Source organism: Equus przewalskii, chromosome 15 (assembly GCF_037783145.1).
Source record: "Equus przewalskii isolate Varuska chromosome 15, EquPr2, whole genome shotgun sequence".
Lineage (NCBI taxonomy): Eukaryota > Metazoa > Chordata > Mammalia > Perissodactyla > Equidae > Equus > Equus przewalskii.
Window position 1 is genome coordinate 10,492,069 of NC_091845.1, and position 21,040 is coordinate 10,513,108.

At 40.5% G+C, this 21,040-nt stretch overlaps 1 protein-coding gene across 13 annotated transcripts in view; it reads right to left on the bottom strand.

Annotated features, from left to right (window-relative positions):
* Window positions 1–21,040, bottom strand: part of GRM7 (glutamate metabotropic receptor 7) — an 822,228-nt gene that overhangs the window by 244,645 nt on the left and 556,543 nt on the right. For all 13 annotated transcript variants that reach the window (XM_070576692.1, XM_070576689.1, XM_070576687.1 and 10 more), the window contains exon 7: window positions 20,278–20,417. In XM_070576692.1, coding sequence (XP_070432793.1) covers window positions 20,278–20,417 — 140 coding nt within the window. The remainder of the gene's footprint in view (window positions 1–20,277; window positions 20,418–21,040) is intronic.

The following is a 21,040-nucleotide window of genomic DNA, read 5'->3' on the forward strand; positions in this document are numbered from 1 at the left end:
TAAAATATTAATGATGCTTTGACTAGTAAGATTTTAGTGAGAGCAATTTTTTTCTTTTAATGCAATAAATTATTTAAAATGTATCTTTCCTCTTTAGCAAATTTTTACATCTACGTTGTGTGTTTTATAACATTCCTAAATAGCAGTATAGTAGTCCACATATAATTTATATATACACACATACATAAATATATATGTATACATATAAGCATACACTAATATATTTATATTTATCTATCTACAGAGAGAGAGAATGCTAAAAGATCCTTCTGCTCTTCAGGATTTCCAGTTGAAGACTTTAGAAACCATCCCTCTCACCTAGAATAATAAAACCAACTGGCCTAACTCACTTCCTGTCTGCTCTTGCCCCCTACAACTCAAGCTCAGTTCCAAAACCATAGATATAACTCAGATCATATCGCTTCTCTAATTACAATCCTTGAATGGCTTCCCATTGGACTCTGAAGAAAATCCAAACTCTTCCCAAGGCCCAAGATTCATTGGCCCTTGCCTACCACTGACTTGGTCACCTGTCCCTCTAACTATTGTTCACCTTCCACCAAACCAGTGGCTCTTTTCAGTTCCCAGGACACATGAGGGTCCTCTCTCCTTGAAGGCTCTGTTCCTCTATTGCTTTCTGTTCCTTCTACCAAGTCCATTCTGTCAACAGATCAGTATGCATGGCTTCTTGTTACTCCCACGTCAGCTCAACAGTTACCTCCACAAAGAGGCTTTGCCATCCAATCCAAAGTAGCCCTCTGTATCACACCACCCTATTTTATTTTCCATATAGCACCTACGGCTATCTCTTTATTTATTTACCAATTTATTGCCATCTTCTGCACTTGAATGTTATGCTCCATCTGAGCAGAAATCTATATTTCTATATTCCTTCTTGTTCAAGGTTGAATCCTCAGTATTTAGAATACTGCTTGGCACATAATAGGCATTCAACACACATCGATTGGATGAATAGATGAATCAATGAATATTCTGGGAAGAGAGTCATGTTATTCATTTTCTTCTTTTTCATTCTCTTTTTGAAAAATTGGAATTCAAGAATTACCTACTCAAGTTTTTAGGAACTTTGAATGAGATGATATAAGTAAATTCTCAACAGGAAGTCTGACACATAGCAGGCATAAAATAAATGTTAGTACTTCCCCTCTCTCCTCAATATTCTCTTAATGTCACTTACTTAAAAAATCATCACATGACACAACAGAGCACATGAATCCTCAGAATCAGAGGAACTACATCCTTAAGTTTTTCTGAGAACAGTTCTGAGAGCTCCTTGCTTAACTTCTCACTAGTAGAGGCTGCTCATTTTCTCACTTAAACTTCTACAAAAACCTCTTATGATCAACTTTCTCTCAGAAAAGAATCCAGTTGCCCTAATTTGGAATAGAGGGTCTTTTACAGTTGGACCCCAGAGTCAGGCTATACATAGCATTACCTCCTTTGCATCCTCCAGCATCTAATATCACTGCCTTTCTCCCAAATCATGGGGCACTTCACGAAGCTTTGACATGTTGGTACCTCCTGGCACTGTCTTCTTTCAGAACCTAATTCACATATTGACTTGTCATGACCTTCCCCAGTTCTCCCAGGTAGAGTGAAATTGCTGGCACTTTAATGGGAACTGTTTACCTACCTGTCAATTTCTTCCCTCATTTGCAGTTAGCCAAGGTTGCTACTTTTCTTCAGGTCATGTGAGTTCACCTGGAAGCAATCAAGTGACAGATTCTCTGTCTAGAGCAGTGTCTATGAGATTAAGACACATTTAGTCAAACTCCCTGGGTTTATAGAACCCGACTTGCCTGCCATGTTGTGAAATCCTGATTTCTAATTAGCAAAATGCTTTGACCTCTGAAGTGCATTCACACCTTCAGTTCTTTCTCTAGCTCACAGCGGGGCAGTTTGCATGGCTGCAGACAGATACTCAGGGCAGCCACGTTAAGAATACTTCCTCCATGTTCTCTAAGAACCTTGCACAGGCATTGTGCAGATTCAGTATCTGCACAGTAATAAACATGAGTCCTTTTCCCTCCCTGAGACAGGTTCCCTGTACCAAATCATTCTAAAATGTATTGAGGGCTCAGTCACATAGTGGTAAGAAGTAGCATTAATACTTAAAACAACCCTACTACCTCGTATTATTCCACCTTTCTCAACTGAGAAAACTGAGGCCCAGAGAGGCCATATAAGTTGTTCAAGGCCTTATAGCCATTGTTTGACAAATCTGGGATTCAACTCCAAGTCTATCTTACTAGCTTCCTACCATTTGCATCAAGTTAAAGGATGAATTTGAACTTGCTTTGGAAAATATGAAGACTGATGCATCTTGTATCCTGATGCTCCCACTCCTGTCCACTCAACTCACTCACACACTCTTACATTATTCCCATCTAGGTAACCATTCTGGACCCTGGTATACTCCCATTTTCAAATACATTTTGTATCCTTTCCAACGCATTTTGTATTTCCACGGGAAGCACTTATTTGATCATTATATTAATTGTATGCAACTCAATCATGATCCCTCCGTAAGTATGGACTGTGGACCAGTTTTTCCAAAGCATGGCCTGCATGTCATCTACATCAGAATTACCTCTAGCACCAAACAATGTTGTTTCATCTGAATTAGAATTTTGGAGGTGCTGGTGGCCCCTGGTTATCTCCCTTGCAACATTTGTGTCAGCGATCTGAATATATGGCAAAGTTTGAAACTCACAATTCTAAGTTGTACGTTAACATCCCCTATCTCCTACTAGCAACAAGTCTGCAATGCTCACAAGAAATTTCAACCCCAAAGTGCAAGCAAGGAAAGAAAAAAATAACATCTATGGACCGTCATTCTGCCAGTTTGCTTTTGAGTTAACCTTGCAACTTATCGGTGAGGAGGATATTACGGGGCCAGTTTCATATTTTGGAGTTTAATATCAGAATGGTCAAGCCATCGTCAACACAGCTCTAAACCCAAAGCCCAATTTGATTCCAGTTACTCTGAGGTGTGTTTGTATATAACCCACTTTTCCTGTCATAAATGGGGAGTTTGGTCTCTTCCATTTCTACACACCACTCCCCTTGTGACATTTTTTTTTATTATGTTATTCTAAATCTGAATTTTCACCAGCTGGAACCTGGAAACACATTGCAGGGGAGGAAGAAGAATCAGACTCGGTTACCTTGAGGGGCCTGGCTGAGTTTTGCATGCTTAATTTCATTTCTGCCACTTAGGTAGGTAATTCTGGGCATTTGTACTATCCGGCTAGACTTGGTGATGGATGAGACTGTCTCTCCCACTTCCTCTGCGACTCCCAACAGCTCTGAGAACAAAGCTCTTTACACAGGAAACCTTCAGTAAATGCTCTTGACTAATGGTGGCATCTGTGTCTGACAAGCACAGTATCCATTGTGTCCTGCAAATGTATGGGCCAGTTCTAAAGCAAGAAAAGTGTCAAGTCCTTCATCCTGAAGGCCTGTTCCTGGGGTCATATAAATTGCCTGAGTGGCAAAGTAAAAATAAGGGCTAGAGTTAGTTAATGTTCATGTGAATCTAAAGATCTTTTCAGTCAATTTTTTTTTCTTTTTACTCATAGAGAGGCATTATACATAGTGGTCATGAGTGGGGACTATGGAGCCAGACTGCCTGGGTTTATTTATCACTCCCATCTATGACCTACGTAACCTTGGCCAATAACATTATTGGAGACCTTGAGTTCCTCATCTATAAAGTAGAAATAAAAGTAGCACTACCTAGTAAGTTAGCTGTGAGAGTTAAACAAGTCAGCACATAGCCTAGTAAGTGGCATGTAGTAGGTAATCAAAAATGTTACCTAGTATTGCTTATTATTAATCCAATCTCTATTGAGAAGGTCCTATGGATAGACATGGAGCTTACATTATCTCAGAAACTGAGAACGAGGTATTTGTAGCCAGTGTTGCCCATGCTCCACTCATATCTCCTTGGCCCATGTCAGAGGTCCCCTTATGGGTTGTTTCAGTACATGCTGATTACTCCCCAACACGATGGCATGGCATTCTGTGTCACCCTGCCTTAGGCTGTTTTCTGGCCATTTTTAAGTGGAAGAGCTGAGGAGGTAACACCCAAGGAGCAGCCCTCAACCTGTGAGACATTGGAGTTGTAGATAAGACCTTCAGCATTCTTGTCACAATTCTGAGACTGTTCTAGACACTGCTCAGAGTCTCCAGTGGAATTTAGCTCCAGGCACCCACAATGATAACTTGTTTGTCAACACACTCCAAACTGGGCCCTTTCCCTTTCTTGTCTCACTCGCCTACCCCCTTACGTGTTTGCTGGGATCATCTCCCAAATGCTTGCCTCCAGACTTTGTCTCACAATCTGCCTTTGGGGAAATGTAGACTAGGACAGTACACTTGTCTCCACTTTACACATGGGTACACTGAGGCCCAATGAGGTTAACTGCACACCAGAGGCCATATTCGTTTCTCCTCCATGATGTAACTGTCTTCTGGTCCTTAACATATGACTTTAAGTATCATAAAGCCATAGTTACAGTGTTATGGGGACATTGAATAGGAATCAGTTGGGGATTAGGGGAGATTCTGCAGAGAGAGTGACAGTTAATCTACCCCTGCAAAGATGTGTAGACAATTGCATGCCTAGGGGAGGTGGGCAGAAACAGCGCTAGTAAGCAGTCATATACACAGGAATGACCCTGTGAATTGTTAAAATAGTAAAATGCCCTCCTACAAGATGGTGAGTAGGACTGCCCCCCTCCCTTCAGTGCTCCCACTGCTCTGCATCCCCAACCTTCCCCTGGGATACCCTGGGCCGGCCTGTGATACAGCAACTTATGGGTTAACACAGTAGGGGGCTCTCGGGACTCTAGTCCAGCAAGGGCTGGTGACTATACTGATTGGCTGGTCCCCAGACTTTACTGGTTAGTAAATACTTGTAATAAACCCTCCTGGCAAAAGGAAGAGCACTAGCAAAGATATTTACGGGTAATTCCCATGTTCTTTCTCTCCATTTTCTTTTCAAATGCCCCATTCATCTCACAGCTGAAAAATAAATGTCTACTTGGTAGGTTGGCCAACATAAACTTTTAATGCCATAAGCAATTACCCAGTCAGTACCTTGCCATAGCATGAAAGCTGATGAAACAGAGCTCAGTGCTTATCTGTGAATACTTCCACCTATGGCAGCAGAAACATCTGCTCTTTCAACAGGCCAGTAATTCCCCAGATTTCTCTCCAGTTGGCTTGGGAAAGACCAAGCTTGCAAATTCATGGTTACTGAAAAGTGCTGTCAGTGTGAGGGTCGGTGAGCTGCACAGAGGAAAACAACTGCAAGGGAAGTTCAAACACAACAGATAAACAAGGACGGCCAAGTTCACGTTTCAAGTCGGAAAGCTGTATTTTCACATTAATGAAGGCAACTAACTATTCTGACCCTTCTAACTTGCTCTTCCAGGGGAAGGAACAAGGGGTCGTGATTAAAGACAAAGACTGCAACTTAACAAGTGGACATCAGAGTCCCTTTTATGCCATGCTCTAGATGAGAAATTGATATGTACCAAGGTCTGCTGAATATATTTGTATGTGATTTTACTTTCTAATTGGAAGATACAGGCTTTGCAAGGAGAGAGGGAAATTAGCAATCCCATGAGAAATGGCTAGAACAAGGGATTCAAAAACATTCAAAGTAGATTTCAAAAGGCATATTTTAAAAAGGAATATATGATGATTTTTCTTTGTGTTGATCACAAAGAAGAGGAAGAAAACAGAAGTAATGAAGATACACATCTTAGAAAGAAACGATCAAAATGAGAGACAGGCTAACAATAGCCCCAAAGCCATGTCCTCGTTGGAGGGTTCATTCTTAAAGAAGTTAGCTAACACAGCTAAATCGGTTCCCTCCGGCCACATGCCCCATGATGTCTTTTTGAAAATAACCATCTTGGATAGTAATTGGTCTCCACCTATTCATTCTGGAAGCCAGCTGCCATTAGGGAGTTAAAAATGTAAGATGTTTGATATATACATCAGAGCTGGGAGGGCTGGGAGAGGGGTGGTTAATGCTTCCTTAGTCCTGTCTCCAGAGACTTCCTGTCCCCTCTCAGCACTCCCCAGAGGTGAGCTTGAGCTCTGAAGCTCGGAGGGATGCACGGCTCTGGGCAGCTGGGCATCTTGCTCTGTTCAGTGCATTCTCTGCACTTAGGCCAGAGGTGCTTCTGTCAGCTCAAATAACGACCCTTCTCTCTACATTGCAATTACAGAGCTCTCTGAACAAAAGGAATTTGGTACCAGAGAGGAGAGCCAAGTTTTCAATATTTTACCACCTCACAATTTCATTCTTAAGTATCATTTTGGTGCCTAATACTGTACTGGGCCCTGGGAGGTCCAGTGCCACTGCGAACTTCATGGAGATGGTTAGAGAAATGAAGTTGCCACAGGGAGAGGGATAGTCCCACTCGGAAGGAAAAGGAAGATGAAATGCTGGATGTAGGGTCTTCCCAAAGAAGTTGGAATATGTTCAGGGGAGAGTGTTCGGTTCAGTGGTGGACTATGGTGTTTCAAGTGATGTGACAGGACATAGAAATGTCCAAGAGAACAAGACACTTCAGGCAGGCCTGTGTGACAGGAGCACAGGAGTGAGGTGTGGGGCACAGGCTACCAGGGGAGAAGGCAAGAACTAGGAGGAGTGCCCACCCTGATCCAGGAGGAAGGGGAAAACAGTGGGAAGGTCTGGCACAGAAGAATGACAAGCTCAATTTATGTTTTAAGAAAAGCTGCAATAACTATAACAGTAGTCCTTGTAAATACTTATTGTACCAGGCATCGTCCTAATCACTTTTCATGTAGTTAATCCTCACAGCAATCTTATGGGGTAGGTACCATTATTAGTCCCGTTTCACAGATAAGGCAAGTGAGGCAAGTTAAGTGAGGTGAAGGAAGCTCAGTGGTAGTGCTAGTAAGTGGTGAAGCTCAAGATTTAATACAAGGCAGCCTGCCTCCACAGCCCATGCTTTTCGACATGAGGCCACGTTGCCTCTCATAAATGACCTTTGTCAGCATACACCTGTTAACATTGACATACTAATGCCTCTCCATTTTTCAGAAAGGAAAATTAAGGTAGAAAAAAGCAGATTTGACTCAGAAAAATTGACACAGAAGAATCAATAATATATTCTTTCTTAAAATAATCTAATCAGCCATTTTAGCTCCAGATATTTCTAAAAACAAATTTAAATATAGAGGCAAGACAAGTAAGAAAAGGCATTTCAACAGGAGTCCCTAAGTCCTGAATACTGCACTATAAATTGCTCACAATACTGGATGTGCCTAATAAGATGCTTGACAGTGAAATTTGAAAGGCATCCAGGATAGTTTTGCCTCCAACTGTTTTGCCACAATGTTGTAAGGTAATGACTACAAGGCAAATCAGTTAGTCTTCTTCTCAAACCTCCTTTCATTATAGGCAATCACCTCAAGTGGCCATGACACTCATTTGTGTAACAATAACAATAATGAGAGAGAAGAGCTGTGGTTCCACCCCTTCTTGCCAGACTCCTGACATTCTAATCTGGCACTCTTGATTGAATCCTGTAAACTGGCATTTATGACCAAAGTGATCTATACCTTTAATGGAAAAAATTTAGCTATCAGGAAATATGCGCACAAATCATGTAACCGACTATTTACAAACTTCAATGCTAGCTTCTTATTGAAGCATAAACGATTTCAGGGTAATTTCAAAAAGCCACTTACCTTTCTAATGCATATCCATCAATGTGTTAAAGCTGACTTTCTGAGTCTGATTTCAAATGGCAGGCGTCATGTTCCCTGCTAAGATAAAGGCCCTCCTGTCCTATTCAGTCATTGTGAAGGCTCTGTTACAACATCACCACACAATAAATCATGAATGGCTTTGTTATTTATGAGAAATTTTGACTTCTTTGTATTTTCTCACCACATCTTTTCTGTCTTCCTTGTTCTGAGCTTGTTACCTCTTTCTCACTGTCATATTTGGGAGGACTGTTAAGTAAGGCAATTTAAAATGTCCCCTACATCTGAATAGTTGAGTGTGTGTTGAGGAGGTTGTCCAGAGAGCTGTGTTTGGAAGGCAGGTGAGGTAATTCCAAGATGTAAGACAAAGGGTATTGCTGGAAGGCCACCACTCCTATACTCTTTTCATGCCATTTTCCAAGAAGGACAGAGATTTCTCATTGGGCTTCATAATCAATCAAATGACAGAAGATAAGCTTTAGGGTCAAAAGCTCATTGAAGCCACTTTTATTCTTAACAATGGGAAATCAGCTGTGCAGCTGTGGAAAGACCAGCCAGAACCTGTTCCCAGGCATGGGAAACACATTTATGAATACGCACAACTGAGGGCTGGAAAGGGACTTTGCTCATTTAGATTTTGGGTAGGAGGGTTTACTACTCCAAACTGTTGATTTTTTGGAGAAGCTGTTTGTGATACTGGCCCTGATGTCAGTTCCCCTACATTAAACCCAGCATATACGGGGTTAAAATCAAAACACTCATCTCCTTTCCCTGCTTACTTCTTGGCTTTCTGACACCAGAATCCATCATCCCCCACGGAGGCAGACAACCAAGGACAGCAACCTGCAGACTCCCTTATCATCCTCCTCCCTGTAGGAAGCCTTATAGGGTTGAATACAGGCTAGTGGGAAAGCACTGACCTGTAAAGTCACAGACTCCCCTCTCCCTACAAGCAGCCACATTCCTTGCAACCTGTAAAGCCCCTGGGGTCCTATCTTTTGGAGATGAGATGAGACAAATTTGAGGGCTCATTCTCATCTCGCTGCTGACATCACCCGAAATAAAAACTCTTTCCTTGTCATAAGCCTTGTGTTCCAGTTTTTATTTGGCCCCTCTTGTGTGGCAGGTAAAGAACCCACGTTACCTAGCCGGTAACATTTGTAGACATGATGCCACATCAAACGCTAGAGAGAAATATGGCACAAGCCAAACCTCCCTAGGAATGGAAGTGATTACCTGAGAAAACTGAGGGAGGGGGCTTTCAGGCACAGCAACCAGGTAAATGAACTTTCTCAGACTAAGGCTCCTACTTAGGACACAGACACTGTAATGTAAACAGAGGAAGACTTTAATAGCATCAATTATGGGGCTGGCTTACTTAAGCAATTGGAGTAGGTTGGGATGACATACAGCTCGGTGCTTGTGTTATTTTGGTTCTGAAGGATAGGGAGAGCAGAAACAGCACGTAAGTTTGACCTTTCACTGTGGCCTATGACATTCAAGCAAGAATTATCCCTGAATGTGGCTAGAAGTGATGCCACCAAACAGTCTCTTACTGGGTATCAAAGAACTCCATTTAGGATGACTCTGCACACAGGCAGTTTATTATAGACTAAAAGATTCTAGCCTGGTTCATCTCCTCAGAACAACTCGCCAGCCACCCAGCTTAATAGGATGAAGCAAACTAAAACTGTCTACCTTGATAATGATTTTGTAATTTGAGAAACTGTTGCTCAGAAAGGTAAAGTTACAAATATTTTCATGTTTATTTTAGGAACTTCCTAAAAATTCATCTACTTGAACAACAGATCACTCTAGTCTCAGGAAAATAAATTCCCATAAGGGTAAATAGTCCTTTTGCAGGATCGCTTATCACTCAATTGGCCCAAACCCTCTAATCAAATGATGATTTACTCAAAAAGTAACCCTCCTTGCTGGGCCCACGAATCCAAAACCATAATATCACAGACTTTGCCGAATTCTGATAAAGCCTCCCCCACTGAAAGAAGTACCTTAATACAGAGCCCCAAATCATAAAAATATCTGCCCTTGACCTCAGGCTACTAAGACTCTTTCAAGGTGGTGGTCTCCCTTATTGCAGTAAAGGATCAACATTGCAGGAAAGGATAAAGAACTATGTTGGCAGGTTTGTCAGGGAGTTGGCAGTCAACACCCCAAATTCCAAGCTATTAACTACTATATTCTACTGCTTCGTGGCCTTTCACAGACCAGAGAGTATCAGAGTTAGGTATATACCTAGGAAGGGAATTGCTAGTTTATACGGCCACTTTACGTTTAGCTTTTTGAAGAACTGCCAATCTATTGTCTTTCACTGCATATCTGCTTTGTCATTTAAAGAGAACTAATGCAATCAGAACAAAATGGTCAGGAATTTTAGGGGCTAAAATTGGAATAAAAGATTAAAATAATTAATCTTTTAGATTAAGAATTAATGGGAATTAAAAAATTAATTCGTTGGGGGTAGGGTGATTGAGAAACATCAGTTAGCATGATTAAAATATTATCCCACTACAAATGAAAAAAAGAAATATGGGTTAAGATAAGGTGGAGCCTCATCTCTCACTAGCCCCATGGGAGTTTCATTTAATTTCAGCAGGTGGGGTCAGGTTATCTGCAGGAGCCTAAGAAAAAGTTGGAGGTCAACAGAGCTCTCTCTGGGACCTCATCTACTTCTCCTGTGATGTTGGCATCACTTACTCTTCTTGTTCATCCTTAATCCTGTTTCTTCACTCGAGGGGGATTCTGTTTGCTTATCATTAATTCAGGGTTCTTCCCCATACTTTTCCAGAAATGTGATTAGAACATTTATCAATCAAACAGATTAGCTCAATTTGATACCAAAGGTGATTAAGTATACAGAACTGCATAAAACTCCTTTCTGTTTACACAACTCTACTAACTCTATTTAAGAATAATAGAGGGGCCAGCCTGGTGGCATAGAGGCTAGTTTTGCACGCTCTGCTTTGGTGGCCCACGGTTCACAAGTTCGGATCCCGATCCCAGATATGGACCTAGAGCCTCTCCTCAAGCCACGCTGTGGCAGCATCCCACATAAAACGGAAGGAGATTGGCACAGATGTTAGCTCAGTGACAATCTTCCTCACACACACACACAAAAGAATAATGTAACATGGATGTTATAGACTTCATAGAAAAACAGAGTTATGCAGTAAAGAACTGTGGTTAGGCAAAATAATCTTCTCTACCCTCTCTCTCCCCATCCGCCCCACAAAGATTTCCATTTCCTAATTTCTTGAACCTGTGAAAATATTACATTATATGGCAAAAGGAACTTCACAGACAGAATAATGTTACAGATTTTAAAACAGGAAGATTATACTAGATTACTCAGGTTGGGCCCAATATAATCACATTGGCCCTTCAAAGTGAAAGAGAAAGGCAGAAGAGTCAATGAGAGAGATGTGACTGGAAGAGGAGGCAGGAGAGGTTGGAAGCATGAGAGGGACTCGACCTGCCATTGATGGTTTTGAGGATGGAGGAAGGGAGACACGAGCCAGTGCATCAAGGTGGGATCAACCCACAGCTGCTAGTTAGCAAAGAAATGGAGACCTCAGTCCCATAGCTACAAGGAACAATGCTGGCAACAACCTGAATGAGCAGGAAACAGACTCTCTCCCAGAGCCTCCACCAAGAAACACAGCCCTGGTGATACTTAATTTTAGCCCAGTGAGATCTGTGTTGGATATGTGACCTCCAGAACTGGAAGATAATAAATTTATTGCTTTAAGTCGCTAAATTTCTGTTAATTATTTACAGCAGCATAGGAAACTAACACGAGAAACATGACCAGAAATCTCATATGCTTTCTTATATCAGGGAAATTGTCTCAATTCACTCTCCAAGTGTCTTTGTGAAGAAGCTATTTTGCTTGACTTGACTTTATTTTAAATACATAAGGGATCCATGGTTCAGGGTTGCTAAATGATTTGCTCAAGCAACAAGTGGCAAAGGCAGGACTCAATCAGGCCTTCTGACGCCGTTGTACTTTATAAGGCTATCCCCCAGGAGTCTGAAAACACTTCAAATCTAATTGCTATATTTTAATTTTAACATAATCAGGTCATTCTAGAAGTTATGGCTTCCCAGGGAAAAAAGTAAGGCAGAGTATACATAAACACATCTCTTTCCTTTTATAATTTTGGATCAGCAACACCTGGTGAGAGTCCCTGTTATAATAGTTGAGATGTCTAAACTCATCCTTATTATTATTTCTTCTGTCATATGTATTTTGCTTGAGCCCAAAACGCAGCTAGTAATGAAACTACACAATTTCCACACAGAATGTAGTTGTATATTAATAAACATGACGTGATTTGCTTGAATGCCTACGATGCAAACAAGAAATTATGAAGCTTTAGTCTTCTTTAATGTCCATGTTTGTGGAGACATATTGATAATTATAAATTCTATTAATCTTCCAGACATTCATAGACAGAACACGGTTATACAGCATTGATTACTAGAAGAAATGCTGACAATACAAGGGTGACTCTGTTTCTTTCACTTTCAATACATTTCAGAATATGTACAAATACATATTTCCAAACAAAGGCATTGTCTGTACTAAGGCAGCTCTCTCTTGCAGGCTGCATTTATTGACCCTTTAAAGAAACCATTATTACATACTTAATGGTTGTTTTGGGTCATTAATGCTATTGAGATGTTATTGTTTACTTTTTAAAAACCAATTTCCAGAGATCATAAATAAAAAGCCAAGCATATCCTCAAACCAAATTAGTGGAAATAAATTAGAATCTACTCTAAATCTAGATTAGGTAAATGAAATGTACTGCCTATGGGTGTAAGGGCGATTAGCCAAGTGAGTGGAGTTCCTGGGTGTGAGACAGTGGGGAACAGTGGAGTCTGTGGTCACTTGGAGAACACACACCCTGTCTGAAATGGGAAGCTGCCATTTAGATCCACCTAGCTGTTGCTGTATGGGATAAGAGAACATTATTGCAAGATCTTCTGATTTTTAAAGGAGAAGCCAGAGATGTAGTTATTTTTATGAAATTTCTCAATTCTTAAAATACTGGCAAATGATTAACTTTTTAAACACATTTGCAGTCTGTATTCAGTTTGGGATCTCTCATCTCAGTTTGGCTGAAAATTGGAAAGCAGTACTTACTGTTTTGGATTTGTAAAGAAGCTTTGTAAAATATCACATATTCAGAGACACTGACAAGTGGAAATAACTCTTGTCTCTCTGGTCTCAGGTTAAATGCCGTCTTGCCAGAGACGCCTTCCTTGTCCTCGTTCACAGATCTAGTAACTGCGCAGGGCCATGGTTATAATCCAGATCCACCTAATCTTAAATCTTTCGCTGTTTTGACTCTTCCCCTAATGCGGCATTAAAGAGTAGAGAGGCAGGTGGCAGATGGAACCAGCTTCAAAGGTTTGCTTATTAATCCACTTTCACTAACACAAAAGTAGCCAATGACCCCCACCGGATCTCTCAAGAATAGTAACCCCACTCCATGTTCGCAAGCAGACTGGTAGGTTTCTAAAACTACACATCAACTGGAACAATACTAAAACCTGCTCCTCCTTTTTTCCTGACTTGCCCTGTCAATCAGGGACTAAAACAGTCTATCTTTGCAATTTGAACCAGCCTACAGACCACTTATAAAATTCTTGGGGAACCTGTCTGGTAAAGAGAGATCCTGAACGAATCCTTGAATCATATGGAATTGCTGACTGCAGTAGATTCTGGATAATTCCTCGCATCCGTTCATCCAACAGGCACTGGGAATTCTAAATCAAAAATGACAAGCCCTGTCCCTAAGAAATTTAGAATATAATTCAACTGCTTGTCTGCTCATCTATTCATCTAATTAATACAGAACAAGCCATTTTTATATGCTAAGCATTATGCTGGGTGCTGGGGTATAAAGAAAAATAATCTAGTTAAGCACTAGAAACTGACATTTTTAGCAGTTATAGATGATCTACTGAACTAAGGATATTAAATTATTATTAAGGTTCTTGCTGTTGTGGCCAACATTTATTGAATATTTACTATGTGCCAGGCACTGTTTTAAGTGTGTTACATATATTACTACGTTTAATTCTAACAGTAACCTTATGAAATTGGTACTATTGTAATTCTGCTTTATAGCTAGCAAGTGGTGGAGCCGAGACTCAGATCCATTTAATCAAGTCAGCTTCAAAGCCTGTAGTCCCCATCATCGACAACAAAGCTATAAATTATAAGAGAAGAGCCATTAATTATGATGAGCAGGAAGGTGATTCCATAAAAGAAGCCTTCAACTTGAAGCTGAAGAAGTACTAGATTTTGACAACTTATGTATTTTTCTCCTTGTCAACATTGCTTTGATTATGGCTATCCATTACCCCATTCTTATATAATACATTGCCAATTATGTGTGTGAATAGACTTTTAAAACATTTTTACTGTTGCAATTATGAAACAATAGAGTGATTAGTAGTTTTACAGGCAAGAATAAGTATTGATTTTGGGATATATAATTTGATTAAACAGTGATTTTGGCAATCAACCACACTTTTTCTGTCTTTCAATGCCTGTGAAAGCCAAAATTCCAACCAGTGTGAAAGATTCAATATTTAACAAAATCATAACTTTTTAAATTAATTTTTAATCACTTCAGTTTAATGAAATGTGAAAAAAATCTTATTGAAGGTGGGCGGATATTTTTTCTTTTCCAATCTAGGCATATTAAAACAAAAACAAATTTCGTTTTTTCCTTTTTGATTGCAACAGTGAATAAGATTGTAAGTAAAAAGTATCATACTTAAATTGCCTCAATTTATTGATAACTGAACAATCCAGACAAAATTATAAATGGTTTCCAATAAAGGTTTCCTACACCTCAAACAATATGACCTAGACTTAGCGTGTCTCTCCAAGTTTTAACTCTTCTTCGCCAGAATTCCTCCACAGTGGCCTCCAGACGCCTCCTGTGGCTCCTGAGGCCACACTCACTTCCAAGAAGAGTGTGTTACTGTCCCAGATAAGCCATCAGATGGTCCGTGAATCGTTCTGATTGGACAGGCGTAGTTTGGCACCCAGCCTCATCACCACGGCCATAGTGATTGGCCTAGGCTGAATCAGGCCCCGCCCCTGGACTTGGGAACTATCCAGGGCAAACCACACAGTTTAAAGGAAACTTGGGCCCTCTTCTCAGAAGGAGGAAGTGTGGCTGCTTGCTTCAGATGATGTCCACCTTTAAATAGAGTTCGTGTTCATTTTACATGGTTTTATATACTAATGAAAAAAACCTAAATGCCTACTGTGTGCCAGATACTGTGCTAGATAGGTATATAAAATAATGACGAAAACATGGATTCTACCTTCCAGGAGCTTTCAGTCTCTAGTTAGAAGGTAAGTTCAACAGGGAACAAATCACTTAAAAAGCTAACAATCCCCACATACCTCAGAAAGTCACAAAATTGGGCTATCCTACAGAACGGCAGATGATTGAGGCTCCAGAAAAGGTTAAGTAATATTCCTTCAGAGTCTTCTATTTAAGAGTGTGTGAGTCACTGTAGGAAGCTGCCTATTAAGAATAGTTCCTTTTTTTTTTCACTTTCATTAACATTTTGGTATTTTAAGGAATTTCAGTTATTTGAAACATTAACATTTAGGCATATCTAAATCTCCTACTAATTGCAAATAAATGAAAGATGACAAAAATCACCTTTGTTGCTAACACACATTACATATATAGCATTTACTTCACATCAGAAATTTAGAATTTTTTAACTCATCTACATTTCATTTCTCGCCTTTTTTCTGACACATTCTCCTATCTCAATTTTCAAATAGTACTGCGTTATTCATTCTAAAGCATTTTTTTTTTCTCTTCTCCATCTTGGGAACCACTATTTATCCTTCAAAATCCAGTTCAAATATAAGTCAGTGCCTAAGCCCTTTAAATGCATCGTGTCTATTATAGACCCTTATCCTAGTCTGTGAACTGCGATTGCAGGAACCTGACCTCGTTATCCTAGCATCTCCATTAGCTACCATCCTGCCTGACACACTGCAGATAATCAATGTATATTTGTTGCATTATCCCATCTCCTGCTTCTCCACCAGGAATAATGTCTTATGGAATCTCCGCATAGTAGAATACAAACCTGAGAAAATAAGTCAGGGTTATTTCCATTGGGGTTGCAATTGGGAGGGTAAATGGCTGTGCTTTTTATGATTACCTTTCGATTAACTCCTGTTTGTGTGGAAATATCCTAATGGCAAATCATCTCTTAGCCCACAAAGGAGACAGAGCCCAGCGCTAGTACTCTGGTTGTAAGGGGACAAGATGACATTCCGTAACAGACAGAGCACTCCTAGACACCTAAATTCTGGAGGCTTAGATATAGAACGGCAAAGCAGTCTCGTCTACAGCACTGGGATTCTGAGAACCGAAAGCTCTGATTTCACGGCTCAGAAACTCATTTGCAATTACTGACCACAGAGAAAGCTCTCCTGAAAATTTCATTTGCTAGAGATGATCTGACTGGGGATTGAAAGCGTACTCCCGAGTCTTTGTAAATGAGGAGAAGTATACTTGTCACTTGTAATGCTTTGTTTTGTTCCCTTGACTAGAAGAAAGCAAATCTACAAAACTAAGTTTGCCCAAATTCCACTCTCACAGAAATTTTAACTGAATCAGAATGATTAGAGCAAAAGGAACATCATGAACAGGGTAACCTTGGATAGGATACCAACCACTGGACAGGCTACCTGCGCTGTGGCCCTGGATCTCCGGGTGAGGGGCTGGAGTGCCTCTGGGTACTGCATTTACCTGCTCTTTTCTCTTTTCTTTTGATTCAAATTCAATTTAACAATATCCTTAGGAGCCCATAAAAGGCATCAACAGGGTAACCTCCTATCGAGGCCAGTTATCTCAGCTGCCACCCTAAACTGAATTAACCCAGCCTCTCACCATTCTGAAAATGGCCCTGTTCCCGGATCAGTCATTCAGACTTTTGGTTGCATGCAACACCAAGCATAAACTACTGGATCCACCTGAGAACTCAGGTGTCCTGTCTGCTCTTCCTAACACACCATTCTCAGCATGAAAAAGTAGAATCAAATATGTTCCCACTTAACACCAAGTCAAGCATGCAACCCCTGATCTACCTTCCACAAACAAAACTCCACATGATTTGGTTGGCATTTAACCATAAATGCCAACTTTCCAGGCAAAGAATATTTTTAATTGGGAGCTATTTGGAGTAGTTGGAATGGAATCATATCATTTTCTATGAGGTTTTCAAGGCTTTGGGTTCTCTGCTTTTCTCTTTTCTCTCTCTTTAACGGATGTAAAGGCCATTTATAGGTTAACAGCTTCCTTCTTTTTAGAGCTATAGACCAAAACTCTTTTCTGAGTTTCAGACTGATATCCATTTCATTTTGGTTCTCATATATTTAAGAACAGTAAATAGAGGTTCTCAGGTTTACCCCTCCCACACCAAGCAGTCTTCCTAATCTTGTGTTGCTAACGTCCACACAACTCCTGAGCTCGATGCTTATCACATGAGAGATACTTAAAAGAAAACTCTCGTCAAATGGCTAATCAAATACAATTCTTATGAAGGATAATTACAAACCAAAGAAAGAAAAATAAAATCCGTGTTGATGTTGGTTCTTAAAAATAGTAGACTTAAGAACTCCCAAGTAATATCTAAAGTTGGTAAAGGTTGGTTGGGAGTTCTTGTGTACATGGACAAATTACACATGCCAGAAATTTAACATTGGTGCAGGGGTTATGCTACAACAGATGAATACATCAATACAATCTCCTGGGTCTTACAATAGGCCCTGAGCACTTCACATGTATACCACAGACCTTGACTCTCTACCGTTACTTCTGGCTGACCCTTCTTCGTGTCACAGAAACAACATCCAAAAAAAGGCATACTTTGGGTATGTTAGCAAGGTTATGCTGCTTTGATTTTGCTTTAGATTACTACCCCTTGGGTTTACCTATTGGGTTTTGTTCATTTTGCTTTCATTTTCTCTGTTTGCTTGCAAGTTTATTGTGCCTTAAGTTCAGGGTAATTTTAGCTGCTTCTTTGGTTTTACCACTCAGTCTTCATCTCAGCCAAGCCTGGCCCTTGCTGTCCGGCTCCATCCATTCTTGGATGCCAGATCACAATCCATTGGGCCCAATCTTTTTGTCAGCTCACTTGGATGGTGGACCTCAGGAGAAGGAGAACTGGACAGGTAGAAGCAGAGGCAGGGAGGGCAATGTGAAATGAGGTAATTGGCCAATGGTGGCTTCACCACCCCCTGCTTTTTGCATAATTGTCTCTTCTTAGAAACCATGACCTATACCCCACTACTCCCAAGACATCAATTCTCTATTTCACTCTCAAGAAGCCTTGCTCTCAATGATTTCCAAAGTGTATCATAAGGCATAAGCTGATAAAAGCCAATGGCATAATTTTCACCTTTGGAATAAACATTAGAAGAAATTTTCTGGGATAGAGCCTGTGATGGTTCATTTTATACATCAACTTGACTGGGCCATGGGGTGCCCATATATTTGGTTAAACATTATTCTGGGTGTGTCTGCGAGGGTGTCTCTGGATGAGATGAACGTTTGAATTGGTAAACTGAGTAAAGCAGATTGATCTCCACAACGTGGGTGGGCCTCAACTAATCCATTGAAGGCCTGAATAGAACAAAGAGGCTGAGTGAGAGAGAACCCTCTCTCTCTGTCTATCTTTGAACTGGGACATCAGTCTTTTTCTGCCTTCAGCCTCAGGCTGGAACTTATACCATTGGCTCTCGTAGGTTTCCGGTTTGCCAGTTGCACTTCTCAGCATTCATAACCCCATGAGCTAATTTTTTATTATCTGTCTATTTTTCTATCTTATTGGTTCTGTTTCTCTGGGGAATCCAGAGTGATGGTGGGACCTGCTGGATAAAAGATAATCGTGTTTGTATATGCTATAAATTCAAGTTATATTTGTGGTCCTGGGAAGCTCTACCCAATTTATCAGCCCTACCAATATGCCCAGCCACAGTATCTCTGGCGAACATTGTACCTAAGCTCAATGCCACAGGGAGGGACCTGCTGCAGATCCTGTTGGAGTGTAACCCCATCCAGCACATCTCCGCAGAAGAGGCCCAGCAGTAACCCTACTTCTCCAACTTGTCTCCCCAGGCTTCAGGACCCCATGCACCAGGCTGGCCCTGGCTTATTTAAGCACCCCCACCCCACCCGGAGGAGAGGAAAAGCAGGGCAGCCATGGTGTGCTGAGCTCCAGCTGTGCTGGGCCAGACAGGGTGGAGGTGTCCTGGCCCATGTTCTTCACTCCCTGGGAAGACTAGTATACTCACTAACTAACAATAATTCCAAACAATTCCAAATTGTAAGCATTACTAGAAGCACACTATTGAATGTTGAACCTGAAATATTAAGAAAAGAAAAAAAGAACAAAAAATGTCCCTACAGCTGTCAGCTAATATCTAGGCAGGTAAGTTCCCAACAGAACGTAAATAACTTCTGCATAACAAAAATAATTATCAGACAAGGGCACTCCATGACTGTGGTGGAACAAGACAAAAGTAAGGCCACTCTGCTACCATATCTGAAACTAGACAGAAACAAGAATATTCTGCAACCTCAAAAATTGCTAAACATCTCTCTTTTCCAGTTCACATAAGTGCCTACTGTTTTCTTTGTTAGTGACACCTCTTGCTTAGCTTTTATCCTCCCATGTCCCAGATAAAAATCTTCAAGACATACACTCATCAAATTGCTACCACTTCCTAAGAGGGCCCAACCCCAAACTGGCCCTTGCTTCCCTAAACCTGCCTAGAATCACCCAGCTCAGCCCAAAGTCTATGATAAATCCCATCCAAACTCCTTCATCCTGAAGGAGGTTTGCTGGCAGGAGGTTGTCTTTCAAACAGCAAGTTAAATAAACCTAAGTATATCCGACTACAGAGGAGCCCCCGATGGTCTCTGGCTGGTGAACTTTTACATCCCCTTGCACAAGGAAGCTGCTGCTTACTCAAGGTCACGTTTTACAGAATCTCAGTTTAACTTAAGTGATGCACTAAAATGCACTTAAAAAAAAAAATAACAAAACACACCACCAGATAAAGAATGACGGAAGGAAGAAAAGTCTGACCAAGAGAAGGATCTTGTGAAATTATTAAAGTATTAGCTGGTACCTTGTTTGTTAAGCAATTTGAGCATCAGATTAAATGAGATCATCCACATAGGTGCTGAGTACAATGTCTGGCATAAACTCAGAATACATTTCCTAACATCATCATCATCATCACTATCACTGCTATATTATTGATTATCAGTCCTTGCTCACGCCTGCAGCAAGTTGCATGTTCACTTGTGTACACACACAAACATATAGACAAGAAACATTTGCCTAATTGAGCAAACTAAAAGTTTGTTCATTCACCACACAAGCAAAGGAAGAGGAACAATTAGAACTCACGTTGAGCTGAAGTTCATCTGTCCACTGTCCAATCAGACGGTAACCAGGGTTGGTGGTGTTTGTCATCTGGTACTGAAAGATGTCATAACGCCCAGGTGCATCCCCATTCTTATTAAACATTACTGGGGTGCCAGCGCTACCTGAGGAAAACAAGAAAATGACAGATTTTAGAGTTAAAAAAGATTCCATCTATCTCTTATGCATGGGTGACAGTCTGGAAACCTGCGATGAGCAAGGTAGCTAGTAGATAACCCCATTGTTTAATAGGTTCCCCCAAAATGGTCCCTGAAACTAATGGGGCAAGTCCTTGTATGGCCTGCAGATGCTAATTATAGAAGGTAGAAGACAAGCTGCCTCTTCCTTTGAAAAGTTCAATTGCTTGCTATTTCTTAATATGTTATCCTACTCTTTCCCCCCTTGTGAGGAATAAAAATTAAATTCATTATTTTCCAGGAACAGCCTTATGTTTTATTATTATTATTATTATTATTTTAGTTTCTACCTAACACTAAATTTTGGTCAGTAGAGAATCATTTCAAAAATAATAAACAATAAATAAACAAATAAGTTTTAAAAGGGGAATGCAACAGAATTAAAAAAAACAAACGAGCAAACAAGCACAAAAATTCACTTAAATATGGACTTGGATATTGACTGCATCGAGAAATTTTTTTTGCTGATTAATTCTAATTTACTTTATATAATAACCAGTCTAAAATGCTTAGCAGTGTGCCTGGTAAATGTTTAATAAATACTGGTTTCT